Here is a 23,153-nt window from a genome sequence, read left to right as displayed (position 1 = left end):
GAGAGAGAAACATCTATGTGAAAGATAATCGGGTGGTTGCCACCCCCAAGACCCCATCCGGGGCTGAGGACAAACTGCAACCGAGGTACATGCCCATAGCAGGAACCGAACCCAGGACTCTCTGGTCCGCAGGATGATGCTCTAACTGCTAAGCCAAACCAGCCAGAGGAAAAAAAACTTTTTTTTTTTTTACTTTATTGTTTGAGAGAAAGAGAGAGAAACATCTGTGAGACAGCACATCAACTGGTGGCCTCCTGCATGCCCCCCACTGGGGATTTTTGGCCCACAACCTGGCCATGTGCCCTGACCGGAAATCGAACCTGCGACCTCTTGGTGCATGGGTCGATGCTCAACCACTGAGCCACACCAACCGGGCTTTAAAAATTTATAATATTTTAACTTTAAATTTATTTAGTACAAAGTTTAGAAAGTATGCCCCTAAAGCAATCAGAGTATCCATTTTATTAAGATTACCTACTACTATACCTACACATTTATAATATTCTAGTCTAAGTATATTTAGGTCCTTATATACATAAGATACATGAAACATACAGAACAAGGTTCTAGCCTATTAGGGCATTATTTGCTACATTACGTAAATAGAAGGTGTTCAATCATGAAAAATTACTCATGAAAAACATACGCATTCTTTTGAGAATTTCAGGGGCAATGTGTACGAATCCTTTTAATCATTTTAGTTCCCCATTTTGGAATCTTTTAAGTTTCCAAAACAAAATCAAAATAATACTAAAAGACACTGACAATATATAATGGTTAAAATGTTTTGTCCCACATAAAATTCATGGTGTGTATGAGTGAGAGAAAGAGCCCTAATGCATCTTGATTCTGTTCCCTGGAAAGTAACTAATAAATCAGAGCCTTTCACAGAAAATGCCATACATAGATCATTTATCTCTAAATGGACTATGTATTTCTCTTTGTCTATGTTAAGCTTCATCTTCAGGTTTGTATGTTCATAAAAGTTTAAATGAATTACGATGTGAAGTTAAGTTTCTTAAAAAAATTGATATAAAGATCATGAAGATAAAGACTAATGCTGATTCCTCAAGAAACATGACACTTAAATTCTCCAGTAGAGAATGAGGTAGAATGTAATGCTTTGGTAATACTAAAAAAAAAATTTTTTTTTATCCTCACTCAAGAACATTTTTCCATTTTTTGTTCAGACAGAGTGGGAGGGAGAGAGAGGAAGAGAGAGAGAGAGAAACATCGATGTGAAGGGGACATATCGAGTGGCTGCCTCCTGCATGACCCAACCAGGGCCGGGGACAGACTGAAGTACATGCCCTTAGCAGGAACCAAACCTGGGTCTCTCTGGACCGCAGGACGACGCTCTAACCACTGAGCCAAACTGGCCAGGGCTGTAATTCTAAAATTTTAGTAGGATATACCACCATGACAAATTTAACACATGGGTCTTTATCAAGATCTTGATTTTCTTACAATCTAGATTGAAATCCAAGGAACCAGAGCTCATTTAACCACAGATTTGTGAAGAAACATAGTCTGTATTGATTCATGCTCAGAAATAAGGACTCACCTAGAAACTTTGAGTTTTACTCCTTCCCTGAAGAATCTGGTACAGCTGAGCCTTTATAATCTCTTCTAACTCTTCCACAAACTATATTGGTGGTTAGTCACAAATTCCTAACAATTCCTTCATTTAAATCACTAAACAATATGATTTTTTTCTTACTATGACTGCCAAAAGGACCCAATTCTTCCTTTTCTTTCTCAAACTGGAAAGAAATCTATATTGTGTGGGCTTGGGACATTTTTTCTTTTGTAGCCTATGGTAGCTGTGGTAAATCAAACTAGCATCAATAATTCTACTCGGGAACTGCTCTAATTCAATCCTGAAACAATCTGGCAATCCCACATTCCAGGTATTTGAAACTCTGAACAAAGACAGAAGAACTTCAAATTCCATGGGTAAGCATTTCGGGAAAGAGGATCTCTAACACCTTCTTCATATTTTACTACTTCCCTTTTTGGACTTTCATGTAGGATCTACTTCTGTTATAACTCAGAAAGGGCTTTCTTTTTCTGAAAAGTAGTATCTCATGATAGTCTAAGGAAACACTTAAATTATTTGCCCAAAAACTCACAAAGAAAATAAAAACCACCTATGCTTCAAGGAAGGTAAGAGTTAAATTGTGGCACAGAGGCAACAAAGCTGACGTTGGAACTGGAAGGGTATCTCTAAGATGGTTTCTCTGGGCAGGGCCTCCTCAGATCTCACTGCCCATTGTCAAGAAAAAACTTACACATGCGACATAACAAGTTTAGTCCCTGGTCAGAACTTAGTTTTCAACTTTGGCTTCAATTTCTGCCTTTCAAAAAAGTAGACATTTTGCCCTGGCCAGTTTGGCTCAGCGGTCGGAGTGTCGGCCTGCGGTCCTTAGAGACCCGGGTTCGGTTCCCGCTAAGGGCACATACCTCGGTTGCAGTTTGTCCCCAGCCCTGGTTGGTCGTGTGGATGGCAGCCACTCGATGTGTCCCTTTCACGTCGATGTTTCTCTCTCTCTCTCTGTTCCTCTCTCTCCTTCCCACTCTACCTGAACAAAATATTGAAAATGTCCTCGGGTGAGGATAAAAAAAAAGTAGACATTTTCTCACAATTTGAAGAAAATGCCCACGATGGCAGATTAGAAAAGAAACAGCACCCAAAACTAAAGTATACTCCTTTAAAAACTCAAAACACATTCTAACACCATAGAAAATTGGGCATAATACATTTTCAATTAACTATGAAATTAACGTGAATTAAACATGCACTCAGATGTCAATAAAATCAAATGCTTAAGAATTCTGCAGCCTAAGCAGAAAATCCTCAACACTGTCCATCTACATTTTACTATAGAACATTTGACACATAGGCAGTTAATGTACGGTTTCACCTTCTGTGCTCTGAGGCTGGGATTTTTGTCTGGTTTGTTGCTGCTATATATTTAGTACCTAGGGGAACATTAGGCACACAGTAGGTGCTCAATAAATAATGTTAAATTAATAAATCAAGCAATGGCTATGTTATGAAAGTTAACATCCTTATGGACAGAAAGGGCATGACAAATGTAAAACATAAGCCCTGGCCGGTTTGGCTCAGTGGTTAGAGCGTCGGCCTGCTGTCCAGAGAGACCCAGGTTCAGTTCCCGCTAAGGGCGCGTGCCTCCGTTGCGGTTTGTCCCTGGGTCCTGGTTGGGTCATGGAGGTGGCAACCACTAGATGTGTCCCTTTCGTGTGGATGTTTCTCTCTCTCTCTCTCTCACCCTCCCTCCCTCCTACTCTATCTGAACAACAACAACAACAAAAATGGAGGAATGTCCTCGGGTGAGGATAAAAAAATAAATAAAACATAGTGGGTTTTTGAGTATTATGCTAAGCGAAATAAGCCAGTCAGAGAAAGACAAGTGTCACAGGATTTCACTAATTTGTGGAATATAATGAACAAAATAAACCCAGAGACATAGAAGTAGGGTTCAGACTGACAAACGGGGGGGGGGGATATAAACCAAAGAACTTATGCATATAAGCATAACCAATGGACATAGACAACAATGCGGTGGGGGGGGGGGGTCAGGAATAGGGTGTCAATGGGGGAAAAAGGAGAAACATCTGTAACAAAAATAAATTAATTTAAAAAACAAAATAAAAATAAATAGTGGGTTTAAGAGGTAAACTAGAAAGAGAACGGATTAAATCACAATATAGTATGTGTTGAAATCTCTCAATTGCAGCTTATAAATTTACAAACAATTTTAAGTCAAACATGATAAGTATTACCCATCTTCTGAAATGCAAAGTCATATACTGACACTTACATGTACATGTAGGTCTTTTTCAAAAGCAAACTATGGCCCTGGCCGGTTTGGCTCAGCAGTTGGAGCATCGGCCTGCGGGCCAGAGTCCTGGGTTCGGTTCCCGCTAGGGGCACATACCAAAAAAAAGCAAACTATGCATATTACTTTTAGTTTCTTTATTTAAAAAAAAATTAGAGTAGCTATTCAATATTTCAGTATTTTTTAAGTACCTATTATGTGTCAGAAAACTAGAAGGTCCTAAATACAGTGAGAGCTCCCAGAACAGGCTTAAAGTTCTTTTCCATAAAAATGGAGTATAAGAAAAATGAAGTATGAACATTATTGAAGTTTAATCAATCAAATAAAATTTAAGTTGATAAATGATAATAAAACTTATTTCAACAAAAAGCTTAAAGCTGTAAAGACATTTAACAAGAGTTGACTATCCTCAGCTATGAACATCTTTAGTTTTAGATGTAATTCTCTGTCTCAATTCTCCTCATCTGGGAATGGAAGAGAGTGGAGGGATGGAAGAGAAAGACTATAAAGGCAAGATTTTGATGAATATTCTAATTTGTCAAACAAACAAAAACTTCAGTACTTGCTACATCATCAAGTTTCATAAAATGCAGAATGCTGGATCAACAGTGTAAAAAAAAAAAAAAAAATCAATGACTGCCTGGCTGGTGTGGCTCAGTGAATTGAGCATCGACCAATGGACTGAGAGGTCCTAGTTCGATTCCCGGTCAGGGCACATGCCCAAGTTGTGGGCCTAATCCCCAGTGCGGGGCATGCAGGTGGCAGCCTATTGATGTTCTCTCTCATTGATGTTTCTATCTCTCTCTCTCTCTCTCTCTTTCCCCCTCTCCATTTCCCTCTCTATAATCAATAAAGAAAAATTAAACACAAGAACAAAAAACAATCTACCATGAGAGATAAAAAGTAGGATATGTTATTGAAAATATTCATATTGCCCGTTTCAGAATATAACAAAAAAGAATGGACTACTGATACATGAACCAAGAATAAATCTCAAATACATGATGTTAAGTGATAGACTCAGAAAAGTTTGTTATTGCTTGATTCTATGCATGTGGCACTCTACAAAACACAAGATCATAGGGACAGAAAGCAGAGCATAGGTTGCTGGAGGCTGGGCATGACTATAAAGGGGGACACGGGAATGTTCTGGGGCGATGGAACTGTTCTGTATCTTGACTGTGGTGATGGTTACACACAACTGTGTTTGTCAAATCTCACAGAACCGTCCATTCAAAAGGCTAAATTTTACTGATATAAATTATGTCCCAATAAACCTAAAAAAAAAAGAAAGAAACTGTCCATCTACCAGTTAAATTAACTTTCAACAATCAAGGATATGAATTTGCCTTTAATCAAATATAATTTTACATTTGGAGAAAAACTAACAGGAAATCTTTAAAAAATCATGATAAAGCCAAATAAAGAGAACTGCTAACTTAACCACCATTAATGCACTTTTCAAAGTTTGAACACAAGGTTTAGTATATTTTTGTTTTTTTTCCAAAGATTTTTAAATTGATTTTTAGAGAGGAAGGCAGAGGGAGAGAGAAACATTGATATGAGAGTGATACATTGATCACCTGCCTCCTGCATGCTCCTCACAAGGGATCAAGTCCAAAACCTGGGCACAACCCCTGACCCAACCAGGAATCAAACCAGCAACATCCCCAGTCCCCAGCTGCCCAACCAAGCCTCACCAGGAAGGGTGAGGTTTTGTGTTTTAGAAGGATACTGAAGGTTATCGCTTTAACTGCTTTAAAAATGATGTTTACTAACATTAAGCAAACCCACAGTTTATAAATTTTAACTTTAAGACAGGCCAAAAAAACCCCCAAAGACATATAAATCCTGACGACTTCTAATTATAGGGTTTTTCAAAATTGCTTTTGTTTTAAAAATAGCATCTCGGATTTCATTGAATAAGGTTACGAGAGTCCTTAAGAAGCCTTAATCTTCAAAGAAACAGAAAGATAACATCTGCATCAGGCTCTGGCCCCATGGACTTTAATCACTTCCTAAACCCCAGCAAGCAGAACAATGGGACTGCTTCAGGACATTTCATTTCCCATAGCTTAGAACACATATTCCACTTAATAAGAGGTAACTTTTGGTTTGAACATAGAATAACTTTAAGGCTGTCATTCACAATGAAAGAATCTAGGTGATACACATGTAACCCAATGGAAAAAGTAATCTAATTGACTCTTATGGATAGACATCTACAGCTCTTAAAACACATCATATTCCACAGGAAAATAGGAATCTTTGTCTACTGTTAATAAACCATAGTCATTCCTTTGAAAACACTGCATCCAGCTTTGGCCAGTTTGGCTCAGTGGGTAGAGTATCGGCCTGTGGACCAAAGAGTCACAGGTTCAATCCAGTCTAGGGCACGTATCTCAGTTGTGGTTCGGTCCCCGGACCTGGTCAGAGTGGTGTGGGAGGCAACCAGTCAATGTGTCTCTCTCACATCGATGTTTCTCTCCCCTAACCGCTCTAAAAATAAATGGAAAAATATCCTCAGGTAAGGATTTAAAAAATAACAATAATAAATAAATAAAAACACTGCATCCACTGCTATTTTATAAAAAAGCTAACGAGATCAAGAGCAAGATAGTTAAGGCAGGACAAGATTTAAAACTATAGCCCTGGCCGGTTTGGTTCAGCGGTTAGAGCGTCGGCCTGCGGTCCAGAGAGACCCGGGTTTGGTTCCTGCTAAGGGCATGTACTTTGGTTGCAGTTTGTCCCTGGCCCTGGTTGGTCGTGCAGGTGGCAGCCACTCGATGTGTCCCTTTCACACTGATGTTTCTCTTCCTCTCTCTCCTCCCACTCTATCGAACAAAAAATGGAAAAATGTCCTCGGGTGAGGATTAAAAAAAAAAAAAAAAAGATTTAAAACTATAAATTAAAAAAAAAAACACTGAATGGTTGTGAAAATTTCAGAGATTTGTGAATCAACAATTCTGTACATACTATAGTTAGGAACACAGTGATGAGCTTATCTAAATGAAATGTCCTAAAAATCATATCAGTTATTAAGATAAGAAATGATGACAAATAGTCAAATATTTAAAAAGGCATTTTTTCCCCTGGAAAAATGGTCAGAAAATAACATTGTACACCAACTTTAGAATAAAGAATTTGATTGAGTCTTCCATACCTCTAACATCTGGATCATCAATATGCGGCTCTAGATTTTCTATCATTTCTTCAAGTTCCTTTCTGGTGGCCATAGTGATGTTTGAAGAACCTGGTATGGTTACTTCAGGTGTTTCTTCTGGTCTCTCTGGGTTGACTTTATTCCCAGAGCTCTGCTCAAGCTCTATATCTAGATTTATTTCAGGAAGAGGAGTCCTCCAGAAATGGAAAGAGTTGTACAATTCCTGATCTAAGGGAGTGAAATCTTGTGAGCTGGTGCCAACCTCTGGCCGTAATGTAGATATGTAGTTACCAGGTTTTTTATCATTCTCATTACTAGCTGCTTCCTGATGAGAGTCTGAGGACAAAGTACAAAGTAAAGAACTGTCCATTGGAACACTTATTTCACCTGGAGATTTCCTAGTTGTTTCAGCACGATCTTCCATAGTATTTTCCAGTTTGACACTGGAATTACTAATACTGGGATCTGAAGGAACATCCTCTGGCCTGATTTGTAAATCCACTGGGACTTCTTGATCTCTGATCCTTTTATTGTTTCATTTGGGGGGGGAAAATGAAAGTATAAAAATAATTACTGGAAAAAAACAACAACCAATGACAGATAGTACATAAAAAGCATTTAAATAAGCTAAATATTAAAAATTACAAATTATCCATACAACTTGAGTAGTTTATGTAAATTACTGATAATGCTTCTTTTTCCATCAGTTGCTCTGTTCAGAGATGTAAACATCTGTTAAGTCTAAGTCTAGATATTAAAGCATTAGATATTAGTTGGAGAAGATAATATTTAAGAATCCTGGGATTCTATTATACCATGATAATTTCAATAATTAAAAAATAGTAGGAAGGTAAACACCTACAATGCATTTTAGATACACACATTTTTAAAGTTATCTGATATTTAGGGTTATGGCACTGCCACTCTGCTCCAGTGACATATTGAAAAGCTGAGAATTAAAACCTATTTGCTTACATAAAAATGAAAAAACCTCTATACAGCATTACAAAATATCTTATTTCTATCTCACAAAACATATAGGAATCAACTCATGTATTTAAGTTATTTTTATTTCTTCCAGCTCTACTCCCAAAAGTTTTCCCAAAATGGAGTCATGACTTAATTGATAAGGGCAGATGATACAAGTTTCTAAAGACCACTGATTACCAGCCATCCATTATGTAAACTAAAGCACTACATTAATGTTTATCCCCTATATTTTATTAGACTCAAATTAAACTTAACAAATATGCATTGAGCACCTACTAGGAACCAGAAAATGAAATGGGTATTGAGGATTCATATGTGAGATGTAGATCTTATTCGTGAGATTACAATTAGAAGCAAAATGGAAAAAAGAATTTATAAGCAAATAATTGCCAGATAGAATGGTAAACACAGAAGTATGCACAATAAACACAGGAGGTAGAGATGAGAGTTGAAATTAAAAAGCTTTAGAGGAAATGATATAAGTTGTGTTTAGAAAAACCAATAAATGTTTATGAAGCTAAGGGGAAAAACGTATGGAAAGAAAAAACAACATATGCAAAGGCAAGGGTAATAAAAGAGGTGTAATGTTCAGAAAAGAGCAATTAGTTTATTATGGCTAAAAGAAGGACACAATGGACAATAAGAATGAAAAACTTTGCAGAAATCACTGTCTTCCATACCAAATACCTCTGGAATTTATCCTGTGTGCTAAAGGAAATAATGTAAGAATTAAGAGACTAACATTTTTAGATGTATTATTTTTGAAAGACCATTCTGGAAGCAGTATAGAAAATTAGTTGGAGATAAGACAAGAGGCTGGAAACTTAGAAGAGCAGGTGAGAGACAGTGATGACTTTCTGAATGAAGGCAGTGTCTTGGGGGCTAAAGAAGTAGTAAATACATTCAAACCAGTAAGATTTGTTCACTTACTGCATGCTGGTAAGATATTTAGATTTCTGGCTGGAGCAACTGATTAGATACTGGTAGCACCAATAAAAAGTGAAAAATGCAAGAACAATTTAATGAGAAAGCTAACGAGTTCTAGTACGTACAGGATGAGTTAGGTATCTATGTCAAAGGTGGTGGTGAGGTCCATGGGAAACTGTTCAGACACTGGTGACAGGTTTGGAAGTCATCAAGTCAGAGAAACGTGTGTAGGGCTTAGATGTGGGGCAAAAAATATGAATGAAGGAAAACACAAAAGTCACAAAGACTAACAAAGAGTGAAGGCATTTTTCATGTATAAAAGAATAGTAAAGATGAACATATTTTTAAACTTAGAGAAAGAGTGTTATAAGAGATGAAGAAACTGCAGATACAGGAGACTGACGAAGAGACACCTCTTTCTAAAAAACATAAAAGAGCCCTGGCCAGTTTGGCTCAGCGGTTAGAGCGTCGGCCTACGGTCCAGAGAGACCCGGGTTCGGTTCCCGCAAAGGGCACGTACTTCGGTTACAGTTTGTCCCCGGCCCTGGTTGGTCGTGTGGGTGGCAGCCACTCGATGTGTCCCTTCACATCGATGTTTCTCGCTCTCTCTCCCTTCCTCTCTCTCCCTCCCACTCTATCTGTACAAAAAATGGAAAAATATCCTCGGGTGAGGATAAAAAAAAAATAAAAAATAAAAAAATAAAAAAATAAAAAACATAAAAGAGCCCTGGCTGGTTTGGCTCAGTGGTTAGAGTGTCGGCCGGCGGACCAGAGAGTCCCAGATTCGGTTCCCGCTAAGGGCATGTACCTCGGTTGCGGTTTGTCCCCAGTCCTGGTTGGGGTTATATGGACAGCAACCACTCGATGTGTCTCTCTCACATCAATGTTTCTCTCTCTCTCTCCCTCCCTCCTGCTGTCTATAAAAAAATTAAATAAATAAAAAATAATAAAAAACATGAAAAAGAAGCAAGCATGGATATGTAGGTAAATTTGTAAGGTGAGTGTGGGGGTGCTCCCTCGAAACATTATGTGGCTTTACATATACACAATAAAGGATATTAAACAGAAGGCCTAATAGAACTGTGCAAAAGTGGAAGGTGATATTAACACCTATGTAATATCCCATACATGTTAAGTAGTCATCATACATATTCTCTGAAATTATCAACTTTCCTCTGATTAGGCTTTATCTAATATTAATGTTCACTTTATTTTCAGAAACATTTTTAAAAAATATGTAGTTTTTAAAAGTTTTTAAATACAGATACAATATTTAATAAGTCATCTGAAAACATACCACCGTGAAGGCATTTTAAATTCTGATGCTGCCCTTCAATTCTTAAAACTATAAAATATATAGTATGCACACATAAAAAATTGTTACAACTGTGAAAAGACTGAATTACAGCCCTGGCCGGTTTGGCTCAGTGGTTAGAGCGTCGGCCTGCGGTCCTGAGAGACCCGGGTTCGGTTCCCGCTAAGGGCGCGTACCTTGGTTGCAGTTTGTCCCCGGCCCTGGTCGGTCGTGCGGGTGGCAGCCACTCAATATGTTCCTTTCACATCGATGTTTCTCTCTCTCTCTCTCTGTTCCTCTCTCTCCCTCCCACTCTACCTGAACAAAACAATGGGAAAATGTCCTCAGGTGAGGATAAAAAAAAAAAGACTGAATTACAAGTTCTTAAGATTCTCATTACAGCATTGGCACTACATTAATATAAAACTCCAAGCCTTTTAGGGACTCAGATTCCACATTTACTCCTTATTCATAAATATGAGGGATTGGCCTAGATGACCTAAAAAATCCTTTTCCTCTTCAAAAGAGTTCTTGAAGATAGTGCTATTATGCAAAACAAATGTCTTCTATATGTGTATGAATTATTTAATATTTTCCAATTTTGTCTTTCTTATTAAAAGGTATTTTTTTCTTTTGTTTTAAAGAACATTAGTGAAATACTTGGTAAAAACTGAATAAAGTCTTTAGATTAGATGACAGTATTGTATCTATGTTAATTTCTTAATTTTGGTAACTAGACTGTGTGGTTATATATTAATGTCTATGTTTTGAGAAAATATCCACTGAAATATTTAAGGTAAAAAAATATATCTAAAAGTTATTCTCAAAGAATTCAGAAAAAAGAAACAATAAAGCAAATATGGTAAAATAGATTTGGAAAATCTCGGTAAAAGGTACATGGGATCCTTTGTGTTATTTCTGCAGTTTTTCTGATGCCATGCAAACTAAAATTTTCAAATTACAGTAACAAGGTATTGTTTTGTGGGGTTGGGGAGAAAATGAGTAAAACTTTTAAGACTTCATCTTTATCTGATGAATTTTAGAAAGTTCTATTTAAAATATACAAAAAGAATCCAATTAAAAGGCCATTTCATTCAGTATGTAAACTATCCCAAGGGTCTCAAGTTCCTTGGATCACTATTTTCACCTTAGCATTCAGATTAAATGTTAATATTAAAGTTAATTAAGAACATTAAATTTTGCTCTGGCTGGTGTGGCTCAGGTGGTTGAGCATTGTCTGTGTACTGAAAGGTCACCAGTTCGATTCCCGATCAGGGCACATGGCCAGGGTGCAGCTCAATCCGCAGTAGGAGTGCGTGCAGGAGACACCCAATGAATGTTTCTCTTTCTCTCTCTCTCTTTTTTTATCCTCACCTGAGGACATTTTTGCATTAATCTTCAGATAGAGCAGGAGGGAAAGAGGGAAGAAGGAAAAGAAACATCAATGTGAGAGAGACACATCGACTGGTTGCCACGCACACGACCACAACTGGGGCCGAGAACAAACTACAACTGAGGTACGCAAGCTGATGCTCTAACTCCTGAGCCAAACCGGCCAGGGCTGAATGTTTCTCTCTCATATTGTTATTTCTCTCTCCCGCTCTCTCTTCCTCTCTCTCTAAAATCAATAAAAACACATTAAAAAAATGAATATAAAATTTTAATATTCTTAGCAGGAAAAAACAAAGAATGGCCAAGTCATTCTATTTGACTAATGTAAAATTACTAGTTTATCCAAACTTAAAACTCCTAGTCCAGTTTTTTGTTTTGTTTTTATCCTCATCTGAGGACATTTTTCCATTTTTTGTACAGAAAGAGTGGGAGGAAGAGAGAGGAAGAGAGAGAGAGGGAAACATCGATGTGAAAGGGACACATCGAGTGGCTGCCACCCGCACGACCAACCAGGGCCGGGGACAAACTGCAACCGAGGTATATGCCCTTAGCGGGAACCGAACCCGGGTCTCTCTGTACCGCAGGCGGACGCTCTAACCGCTGAGCCAAACCGGCCAGGGCTCCTAGTCCAGTTTTAAAGAGACAAAAACGACACCCAGAGAAGATGGAGGCGTAGGTAAACACGGTATCACCTCCTCCCACAACCACATTAAAATTACAGCTAAACCACAGAACAACCATCATTCAAAACCACCTGAAATCGAGTTGAATGGAAGTCCTACAACTACGAAATTAAAGAAGCCACATTGAGACTGTTGGGGGGGACAGAGATGCTGACAGGCTGGTTCCACACCCATGTGTGGCAGATTAAAATCAGGAGGGACACCTCGGCTGAGAAGGTCCTCCCTGAGCAATGAGGGGTCCCTGTCCCACACCAGTCCCCCCAGCTCAGGGTTCCAGTGCCAGTCCCCATAACTTCTGTCTGTAAAAACCAGAAGGAACTGAGGCTGAGGGAGGCTGAGGCTGCTGGAGCCTCAGGCAGTTCCTTTTAAAGGGCCACACTGACTTACTCGGACTTGCTCCCTCCAGGCTCCAGTATGGGGGAGACAGCTTGAAGGGCATCAGAGACACACTGGGAAGAACTGAGTTGTCTGGCATTGGGGTGAGAGCTGGAGAGGCAGCTTTCTCCTGGACAGACCTGCTGGTGGAGGCCATTGTTCCTTGGTGAAGCCCCTCCCTATAGCTGCAGACTGCAGCCATATCTGGGATGCCAGCAACCTGGCTCACACTGTTTGCCCCACCCTGGTCATTACCTGAGGCCCCGCCCGACCCAACTTTCAGGCCACCCAAGGTGTTTCCAGTGACTTTAGCACAGGAATGGCCTGTTTCAGATTTTACTAAATGCTCTCAAAAATGCAGCATCTGGCCTCAGCAAGCCCCATAACCTCTCACTAAGTAGCCCAAGGCTCAGCACCAGAAGCAGACAGCCTTGGTTCACAGCTTGGTTTTTTTTTGTTTTTGTTTTTTATCCTCACCCGAGGACATTTTTCCATTTTCTGCACAGACAGAGTGGGAGGGAGAGAAAGGAAGAGAGAGAGAGAGAGAGAGAGAAACATCGATGTGAAAGGGACACATCGAGTGGCTGCCACCCGCACGACCAACCAGGGCCGGGGACAAACTGCAACCGAGGTACGTGCCCTTAGCGGGAACCGAACCCGGGTCCCTCCGGACCGCAAGCCGACGCTCTAACTGCTGAGCCAAACCGGCCAGGGCCACAGCTTGGTTTTATCTGGGCAATTCCAAGCCCAGCACAAGCAGCAGCCATCTGTAGATCACTTTAGAGCTTATGCCTGGTGGTCCCAGGTAGAACATAGGCAGAGGCTGACCTTACCCCAGAGGCAGCACACCCAGTAAACAGCTCCAGAACACGGCGAAGCACCACCACCCAGACACCTGCACAAGCGACATATGCAAGGGGTGGACTCAGTGGGTACCAGAACCTTGCTGAAGTAAGTCTTGCTCTATGTGGTGGGCCCCTGCAGAGCTGGTTCTCCAAAGTAGTCCGAGGTCAGTGGGCAGTGGGCACCGCCAGTCCTTGCAGCTGATCAGCCTGAGTAAATCTCTCCCATTGATGTGCCAACAGCAATCAAGACTCAATTACAACAGAAGGGTGTGTACCTCAAGGGCACAGCGGAGGTGACCAGGGAGGTAATGCCACTGGACTCTACGAGACACCTACTACAGTAGGCTGCCCTAGAAAGCCTAAGAGACATAACAACTCTTCCTAATACATAGAAAGAAACACAGGGAGGCAGCCAAAATGAGGGGACAAAGAAACATGTCCCAAATGAAAGAACAGAACAAAACTCCAGGAAAAGAACTAAATGAAATGGAGATAAGCAATCTAACAGATGCAGAGTTCAAAACACTGCTTATAAGGTCACTCAATGAACTTAGTGAGGGCCTCAAGAGCATAACAAAGGACCAGTCAGAAATGAAGGAAGCACTAATTGGAATAAAGAATAATTTATAGAGAATCAATAGTAGAGTAGATAAAGCCAAGAAGTAAGCCATCGATATGGAATATAAGGAAATAAAACACACCAATCAGAATAGCAAAAAGAAAAAAGAATCCAAAAAAGAAAATGAGGATAGTGTAACGAGCTTTTTGTACAACTTCAAGTGTACCAACATTTGTAACATGGAGAAGAAGAGAGAGAATAAGAAATTAAAAACTTGCCCTGGCCAGTTTGGCTCAGCGGTTGGAGCGTCGGCTTACCTCGGTTGCAGTTTGTTCCCGGCCCTGGTTGGGTTGTGTGGGTGGCAACAACTCAATGTGTACCTTTCACGTTGATATTTCTCACTCTCTCTCTCCCTCCTACTCTATCTGAACAAAAGATGGAAAAATGTCCTCAGGTGAGGATAAAAAAAAATTAAACACCTATTTGAAAACTTCCCTAAATTGGTGAAGGAAATAAACATACAAGTTCAGGAAGCACAGAGAGTCCCAAACAAGAGAACTCCCAGAAGCCCACACCAAGAAACATTATAATCAAAATGCAAAAGATTCAAGACAAAGAGAATCTTAAAAGAAGAGAAAAGAAGAGAAAAGAATCTTAAAAGAAGAAACATTATAATCAAAATGCAAAAGATTCAAGACAAAGAGAATCTTAAAAGAAGAGAAAAGCAGTTCATTACCTACAAGGGAGGTTCCATAAGACTGTCGGCTGATTTCTAAAAAGAAATTTTGCAGGCCAGAAGGGAGTGGCAAGAAATATTCAGAGTGATGAAAAGCAAGAACCTACAACCAAGATTACTCTATCCCACAAAGCTACCATTTAGAATTGATGGACATGTAGTTTCTCGGAAAAGAAAAAGCACAAAGAGTTTATCACCACCAAACCAGTATTATATGAAATGTAAAAGGGTCTTGAAGAAAAAGATCAAAATATGAACAATAAAATAGCAATAAATACAATTGGATCTATAAACAAAGTGAACAAGCAGAACAGAAACAGATTCATTGATACAGAGAACAATTTGATGGTTGCCAGAAGGGGAAATGGGTGAAAAAGGTGAAGAGATTAAGAAGTACAAATTGGCCCGGCCGGTGTGGCTCAGTGGCTGAGTGTTGACACATGTACCAAGAGGGTGCCGGTTCGATTCCTGGTCAGGGCACAAGCCCAGGTTGTGGGCCAAATCCCCAGTTAGGGGCATGCAGGAGGCAGCCAACTGATGTTTTTTCTCATTGATGTTTCTCTCTCTCTTTCTCCCCCCTCCCTTCCTTTCTCTCTGAAAATTCATTTAAAAAAAAAAACAAACAAATTGGCAGCCAGTGTGGCTCAGTGGCTGAGTGATGACTCATGCACCAAGAGGTCGCCAGTTCGATTCCCGGTAAGGGCACATGCCCAGGTTGTGGGCCTAATCTCCAATGAGGGGCATGCAGGAAGCGGCCAATCGATGTTCTCTCTCATTCAATGTTTCTCTCTCTCTCCCTCTCTGTTCCTCTCTCTATATAAAAATCAATAGAGAAAAAAAAATTTTAAAGTACAAATTGGTTGTTAGACTGACAAACCTCAAAGGGAAGGGAGAGGAGGAATGGGAAGAGACAGACCAAAGAACTTTTATGCATAACCAAAGGACACAGACAACAGTGTGGGGAAAGGCAGGAGGGGGATGGGAGCGGGGAGGAGGGAGTCAATAGGAGAAAAAGAAGGGACATCTGTAATACAATCAACAATGAAGTTTGACAAAACATAAAGAGACAAAAAAATTTGCTAGTATTAATTCTGAAAAGAATTATACATGTATGAATAACAGTTACTTCAAATTATCAAAAATATAAATTCTCCAAATACTGATTTTTCCTGGAACTGGATAAGAGTCAATGCAAGATCAAACTGCTAAATGCCAAAATTCTGATATTCTGAATTGTCAGGCTTCCAAATGCCATTACACTAGTAAACATTGTTTTCAAAATTGCGACAAAATTCTGCATAGTGAGAATTATCTCCTAAGAGATTGTAGGCAACAAGAGCAGAGGGTAAGCCAGAAATTTCTTTTAAAAAAAAGGAAAACCCTTAAGTGTCCTTTAGTTTATAATTAATATCCTCAGAGTTCCTGACTAGAGAAACTATGGGCCTAGAAAATAAGTACTCACACGTGTATTTCAAGGAAAGAATGACCTATAGAACATCTGGTTAAAGAAGCACTGTATCCTGAGATAAAAGCAAAGAACACTCTCTAAGATACATCTTTCAAGTACTATGAATTAACTAAATAAAGTTTTAACATCAGTAAAATACATCCAAATTTGTACCAATAACAATTTTACTTTCATATAGGTGGCATTATGCTAAACTGACAAAAACTAGCGTAAGTGGTTCATTATTTAAGGTTTTTAAAATCAAGTATTTCCTTATAATAATTCATTCAAAATTTATTATGTGCCAACTATGTGCCAGGCCCGGTGAAGGTGTGACCATATAGAAAGATAAAAAACTAGATTGCTATACAGGATGGGCTTGTAATCTACTGGGTAATATACTCAAATAGATAACTGAAAAGATATTATTAAAAATCAGTGTTCTCATTCCAGTCCTACTGACAGCCAAGATGCAAAAGCTATGAATTTCTGGAGACAGCAAACATACTGACACTGACTTTGTTAAATGAGGTAAAAGTGGAACAGCAGGACTTCCCAAACAGAAAGCAGGGAAAACCAAAAGAATAATATATTCAGAGAACAATATACTTGTTGGTTTGACATAATTTAGAAATGCAAATAAGGAAGTAGCCTTTATTAACACCTTCAAAGAACTGTTAATAGTCTAATCTGGGGTGAGTGAAACAAATTTTATATATAAAGTCAGATGTTTATAATCAATAAAATGCTTCAAAGAGTGTTAAGTGATAGTAAAAGTTTCCAGGATCAGATGAAACAAAATATAATGGAAATATAATGCCAAAAAATTGCTTAATTTGTAACATATTTAAGAAATCTGAATTCTAGGAAGCTGAGAGGACCATGAGAACAGGAACCAAGTTCTCTATTTCTGTCGACAGTAACTGATTCTTAGTAGGTGCTCAATTTTTGCTTCATCAATCAATCTTAAATAACAAGACAAGTTTTAACACAACTTAAAACAAAAGCTAGAGCAGTATTTAAGAGAGGTTAAATATGGTTATGAGATTAATAATAACTAGAACTACCCTTTTTGAAGCTAGGGAGTAAAACTACACAAGAGCTTTTACAGTGTTTAACACAACTTCCTTAGCCAGGAATTCTCCCTTCCTTCCCCTATACCATTAACACAATTCAATAAAGTCAAACACAATAGTGAAAATCCAATGCTACAAATAGTATTGACTTGACATTAAGACATACCTTGTTACAATGGAAGAGAAATTAAAGTTTGTAGCTAAAAGATAACTACCTTTAAATAGCTCTTCCAATAATGTCCTATATAGGCAGTCAGCAGAACCATTGGCCATGATAGACACAGAAACTATTTTTATCAATAAAGTTTTATTAGAACAGAGCCAAACCCATCTGTTTATGTACTGTCTATGGCTACTACACACTGCAAAGGCAGAGAATAGTTGTGACAGAGTTCAAAACATTTACTATTTGGCCTTTTACAGAAAGTCTGCTTACCCCTGTCCTATGCAATTCTCTGTAAATTTTTATTTTCACTTACTAGACTGTCTCCAGATTTAAAAATAAATGTTACATCATAGCCTTTGTAAAATTAGACAATGAAAAGATACACTGATTTTAAAAATGAAAAACAGATAACACCCCCCACCCCATCAGCACTTTTGTCAAACTTCTTGTAGTAGCTGTTTTCAAAAGAACTGACAGATTGTGCTTGCTAGGAAGGCAGGTTTAGAGTGATTTTTCTTCCTTTACAAAAAACAGTACCTCAGGTTTGTTTGGCTACTCAGCAGGACAGTAGGAGAACAGGCAAAAAGGTAAAACAAGGCAGCAGAGAAGAAAGGAAGAACTGCCAAATCAAAACACCAAGAAAGCAAATATCACAGTATCAAGACCTACAGAAGAAAATGTCCATTAGCATCAAGACAAGGGAGGGACAAGACACTATGGTAACTCAAGCATTATAGTAGGGGCTGTTTCAATTATTTCAAGTGCACACCTGCAAAAATTTGTGCGTATTTCCCATGCACTAAGTAAGGTTTGAATTGTTTTTTCCCTAAGTATGTAATATAATAAATTTTAAAAAACTAAAAGTCAATTAAATTTTTTAAATACAAAAAATTTTTTAAATAAAAATCAGTTGTCCTCTAAGTTTCATTTTAAAACCTGTTGCCCTATTAAGACTAATATACTTAAAATTGATATTCTAGTTAGTACACTAATATGATGCTAATCATTAAAATACTTTCCTCCTCAACTGAGATTACAATCATTCTGCAGATAGAGAATCCAAGATCCACAACTAAATAACTGATTAGAAGGAAACATAATAGTAAGAAATGGACTGTATACTAAAACATATTCCTAAATTAGGTTTTACTACTTAAAAAAACCAAACCCTTTAAATTGTATAACCATTACCTCATATATTCTAAATGTCAACTGATGATTTACTAGATAATTAACTTATTAAGTAAACTTATTCCAAACTATTATCAAATCTATCATTTATAGTTTTCTATGTGCCTGGCATCAAGCTAAGTGTGTCATGTGCATCTTCATCTATTCATTTCATATACAAGCAACCCGAAACGACATTTAACAAAGTATTTAAAAAATAGAACGATAAAAATATTAACTAATTTGTATAATCAAGAGAAATAGAAAACTCTCCAAAAAGCCTTATATAAAAAAATAGTAAAAAAAAGTTCCCAAGCAGTAAAACTGGAAAGCAAAGTTTTAAGAATTTATACCTATTTCTGTCTTCTGCAGATATATTTTCTGAACTTTTGCTTTCTTCTTTAAAATACTGGCCTGAGCTTGATGGATTAGCAAAAGTAGATATGAAAGGTCCCAGAGACTGAAAAGCTGCTTGGCGAACCTAGGAAGAAAAGAAGAACAGTCATATAACAGAAAATATAGAATTATTAACAATCTACTTTCTATATGCTGAAAAAAGTATGTTTAAGATAATAACATTTTTCTAAAAGAAACCCAGATTCAGAACTATAAATCATTCTTCGGCTAGAATTTAAAGTTCTTTATAAATTATTTTCTCTTTTACTTTCAATTTTCTTCTTTGTCCTGGCGTGAATGAATATTTAAACCATGAGAGCATGAATGCAAGATCCTGTAAAACATTCATATGAAACTACAGAAAGCCCTGTTGTGTTCTCAGGAACAATAAGAATGAATAAAATTAAGATGCCAAACAGGAAATATTGATAAAGTCCACAAAATGTGATAACTCTATTTAATATTTTCAGGTAGGAAAAACTATAATTTATTCACTACAAGGAAGCAAGGCAGATGTACGAGAGCTACATACGTACACATCAGAAATACAATATTGACTTAAAATATTTTCCACAAAAATCTGGAAGCATATTATTACTGGAAGCATATATTACTGTTATCAATAATAGGTTATAGAATTTTTCTTCATATTGTGTTCCTGCATTATGTTTGTAATCAAGATTAAAATACACAAACATTTGGAAAGGAGAGGTTTTATGGGAAGAAATAGAAGGATGGACACAATCTGCCAAAAGCAACTATGATGGGAAAAACTATAAATCAGTTTCTCTGAGATTACGCCTTTTAGGCATGACAATACCTTTTCCAAGTTTTAAAATGAAGATTACTTGCTATGTGTAAATTTTACAAATGCAAATAAAGATATGAAAAGTATGCCTATTTTTTATATTTACCTGCTTGGAGAGGCAGATACGGAATGATTCAATTGATTTAAAAAAGAGACTAGCATTATACTCATGATAGTAAAAAGAATAGTGTGTGTTAAGATTTTTTTTCCCCTTTATACTTCCATAAAAACATAAAAGGTAACTTTTTAAATTATATGCATAAGTTTAGTGTACTCTGGATATTGTTAAAACTCTGAGCTTGTCTCAAATAGGCATAGAATTTATATGTACCTCAAATGACAGATTTAATGAATCCTTCATTTTAATATAAACTTATTTCCAAATTAATAAGAAATACTGCATGCTGCTCTGCCCAAACAATGACAAAGTGGTTAAATTTCAAAATAAAAACTTCAAATAAGCTACGAAGTCTTTTCTAATAATCTTATACAAGATAAAAACAACATTAAAATAGAATTAAGGCTTAACAGTCTTTTCCTCTATGTAGATTTTGTTTTAAAAATTAATGTGGTGAGATCCTGAGATCAACTTCTGGCATGACAGCATAAGGAGCTCCACTGACCCACACTCTGCAGTGAAATGGGAAAAAGAAACCCACCATTTAACACTTCTGGAAAAGGTCCTAAGGGCAAACAACAAATGAAGTAATATCTAGTGAATAAAATCCACAAAAGCTCAATAAAAAGTTGAGAGTCTATAGTATCTAAACTAAGACCAGCTCAGGGAGGCAGAGCTTCCACTCCAGACTGCTGTAGTCAAGAACAGTGGGTTCCCTCTCCCCCAGCTCCCAGATAAGAAGGCTTTCAGCATTTCTTGCCTTGCCCTCAGCTTCCTGTTGCTTGAGGACAGGTCCTGGGCAAGTGCAATGGAGTGGTAGGGGTTCCCTTCTTCCACCTAAAGCCCATTAGTGGAATAGAGGCTCTATCTCGGACATGGATCAGATTCCTGAGGCCCCAACGATCCATGCCCCAATTGGTGAAGCCAGGAGAGACAAGTCAAGAGAACCTCAAGCTGGTAAACCTCCCACTCCTACCAAAATGCTCTCATCCCAAGGGTGACCTGCGCCTCCTGGAGGGGGAAAACAGGAGTCCACTAAAGTATTCCATCAGTCACTAAACAAACAAATAACAATTACAAGCCCCCCAAAAGGGTACCACTACCCAAATTTGCTACAATTTATTATCTAAAATGTCCAGTTTCCAACAAAAAATTACAGGGCATAGAAAAGAACAGAAAAGTATGATCCATACACAGAAAAAAAAATTAGGTAACAGAAACTGTGTGTAAGAGCAATAAGATGTAGGACTTAACAACAACAATAAAAAATAAGAATAAAGCCCTGGCCGGTTTGGCTCAGCGGTCAGAGCATTGGCCTGCAGTCTGGAGAGATCTGGGTTCAGTTCCCGCTAAGGGCATGTACCTTGGTTGCAGTTTGTCCCCGGCCCTGGTTGGGTCGTGTGGGTGGCAACCACTCGATGTGTACCTTTCACGTCGATGTTTCTCTCTCTCTCCCTCCCACTCTATCTAAAAAAAATAGCAAAAAAAACCACTTCAAAGTAGCTATCACAAATTGTTCACAGAACTGGAAAGCATGATTAAAGAAGTAAAGATATGATGACAATGTCATATCAAATAAAGAATATTAATAAAGAGACATATTAAAAAAGAGAGAACCAAACGGGAATTCTGGAGTTGAGAAGTACAATAACTGAAATGAAAAACTTACTTCATGAATTCAACAATGGATCTGAACTGACAGAAAAAAAATTAGTGAACTCGAGGTATATCAGTATAACTAATACATGACAAAAAACAGAGAGAAAAGAGAATATGAGGGAAAATAAACACAGCATCAGAATAATGTAGGACACCATTTAAGCACACCAACATGTGTGTAATGGGAATACCAGAAGGAGAAGACAGAAAGAGAAGACAAAATATTGAAGAAACAGACAATCTGGACAGACTTATGTAACAAGTGAAGAGATTAAATTAGTAATAAAAAAAAGACTATATCCACAAAGAAAAGTCCAGGCCCAGATGGCTTCACTCCTGAATTCTATTAAACAAGTAAAAGAGAATTACTACAAATTCTTTTTTTTTTTTTTAAATCCTCACCTGAGGACATTTTTGCATTTTTGTTCAGACAGAGCGGGAGGGAGAGAGAGGAAGAGAGAGAGAGAGAAACATCAATGTGAAAGGGACACATCGAGTGGTTGCCACCCGCACGACCAACCAGGGCCGGGGACAAACTGCAACCGAGGTATGCGCCCTTAGCGGAAACCGAACCCGGGTCTCTCCGAACCACAGGCCGACGCTCTGACCGCTGAGCCAAACCGGCCAGGGCAATTACTACAAATTCTTAACAAATCCTTGCCAGAGAAGAGCAGGGAACACTTCCTAACTTATTTTATCAGGCTATTATTGCCCTGATAGCAAAACCAAGCAAAAAGAATTTTTAAAAACTATCGAAGAAAACTATAGACCAGTACCTCGTATATGAATATAAAAATCCTTACCAAAATACTAGCAAAATCCAGCAGCATATAAAGAATTATTATACTATGACCAAGTAAAACATCCCAGAGACTGAAGGTTAGTTTAAAATCTGAAAATCAATATACTACATCATAGTAATGGAATGAACATATTTTATATTTGAACAGTTTAAAAAAAAGAAAGCTAATATAGCTGTCTATTGTCTACTCCTAGACTTAACAATAACATGCCTTAAATATTAAATTGTTACTTAAATTATGAAATCCAAACCATATTTGCTGTAAAATGTATTATTTTACAAAAATAATAAACAAAATCCTACCCAACGTGAAGGATCACTGATCAAATTAATAAATAGTGCCGATAATTTAGTCCGTCGAATTTCTTGACAAGTTGCACATGAAACCGCCATGAAGCATTCAGCACAAGCTTTCCGGACTCCCCACACGTTATCAGAACAAAGTTGGAAAAACCTGGGCAGCTATGCAAAGACAGTGTTTTGTTAAGCAGACAAACACAGTGAGTTGAAATACAGGCATATGTCATTTACTGTGCTTTGCTTTGGCAACCTTTCACAAAGCAATTCTATTGGCACCACTTTTTCAACAAGCTCAGATGATGGCTTGCAATTTTTAGCAATAAAGTGTTTTAACATTAAGGTATGTACATTTTTTTAGATATACTGCTACCACACACTTAATAG

At 37.9% G+C, this 23,153-nt stretch overlaps 1 protein-coding gene across 1 annotated transcript in view; it reads right to left on the bottom strand.

Annotated features, from left to right (window-relative positions):
- PPP4R1 (protein phosphatase 4 regulatory subunit 1) overlaps positions 1 to 23,153 on the bottom strand; it is a 99,487-nt gene that overhangs the window by 19,681 nt on the left and 56,653 nt on the right. Inside the window, exons 9-11 of the mRNA XM_036244090.1 lie at positions 22,773 to 22,931; positions 19,040 to 19,167; positions 7,027 to 7,550 (exon numbers count right to left, since the gene is read on the bottom strand). Of these exons, the coding sequence (XP_036099983.1) occupies positions 7,027 to 7,550; positions 19,040 to 19,167; positions 22,773 to 22,931 (811 nt within the window). The remainder of the gene's footprint in view (positions 1 to 7,026; positions 7,551 to 19,039; positions 19,168 to 22,772; positions 22,932 to 23,153) is intronic.

The sequence above is a fragment of the Molossus molossus genome, unplaced genomic scaffold, assembly GCF_014108415.1.
Source record: "Molossus molossus isolate mMolMol1 unplaced genomic scaffold, mMolMol1.p scaffold_m16_p_6, whole genome shotgun sequence".
NCBI lineage: Eukaryota > Metazoa > Chordata > Mammalia > Chiroptera > Molossidae > Molossus > Molossus molossus.
This window is presented reverse-complemented; position numbering and strand designations above follow the sequence as displayed.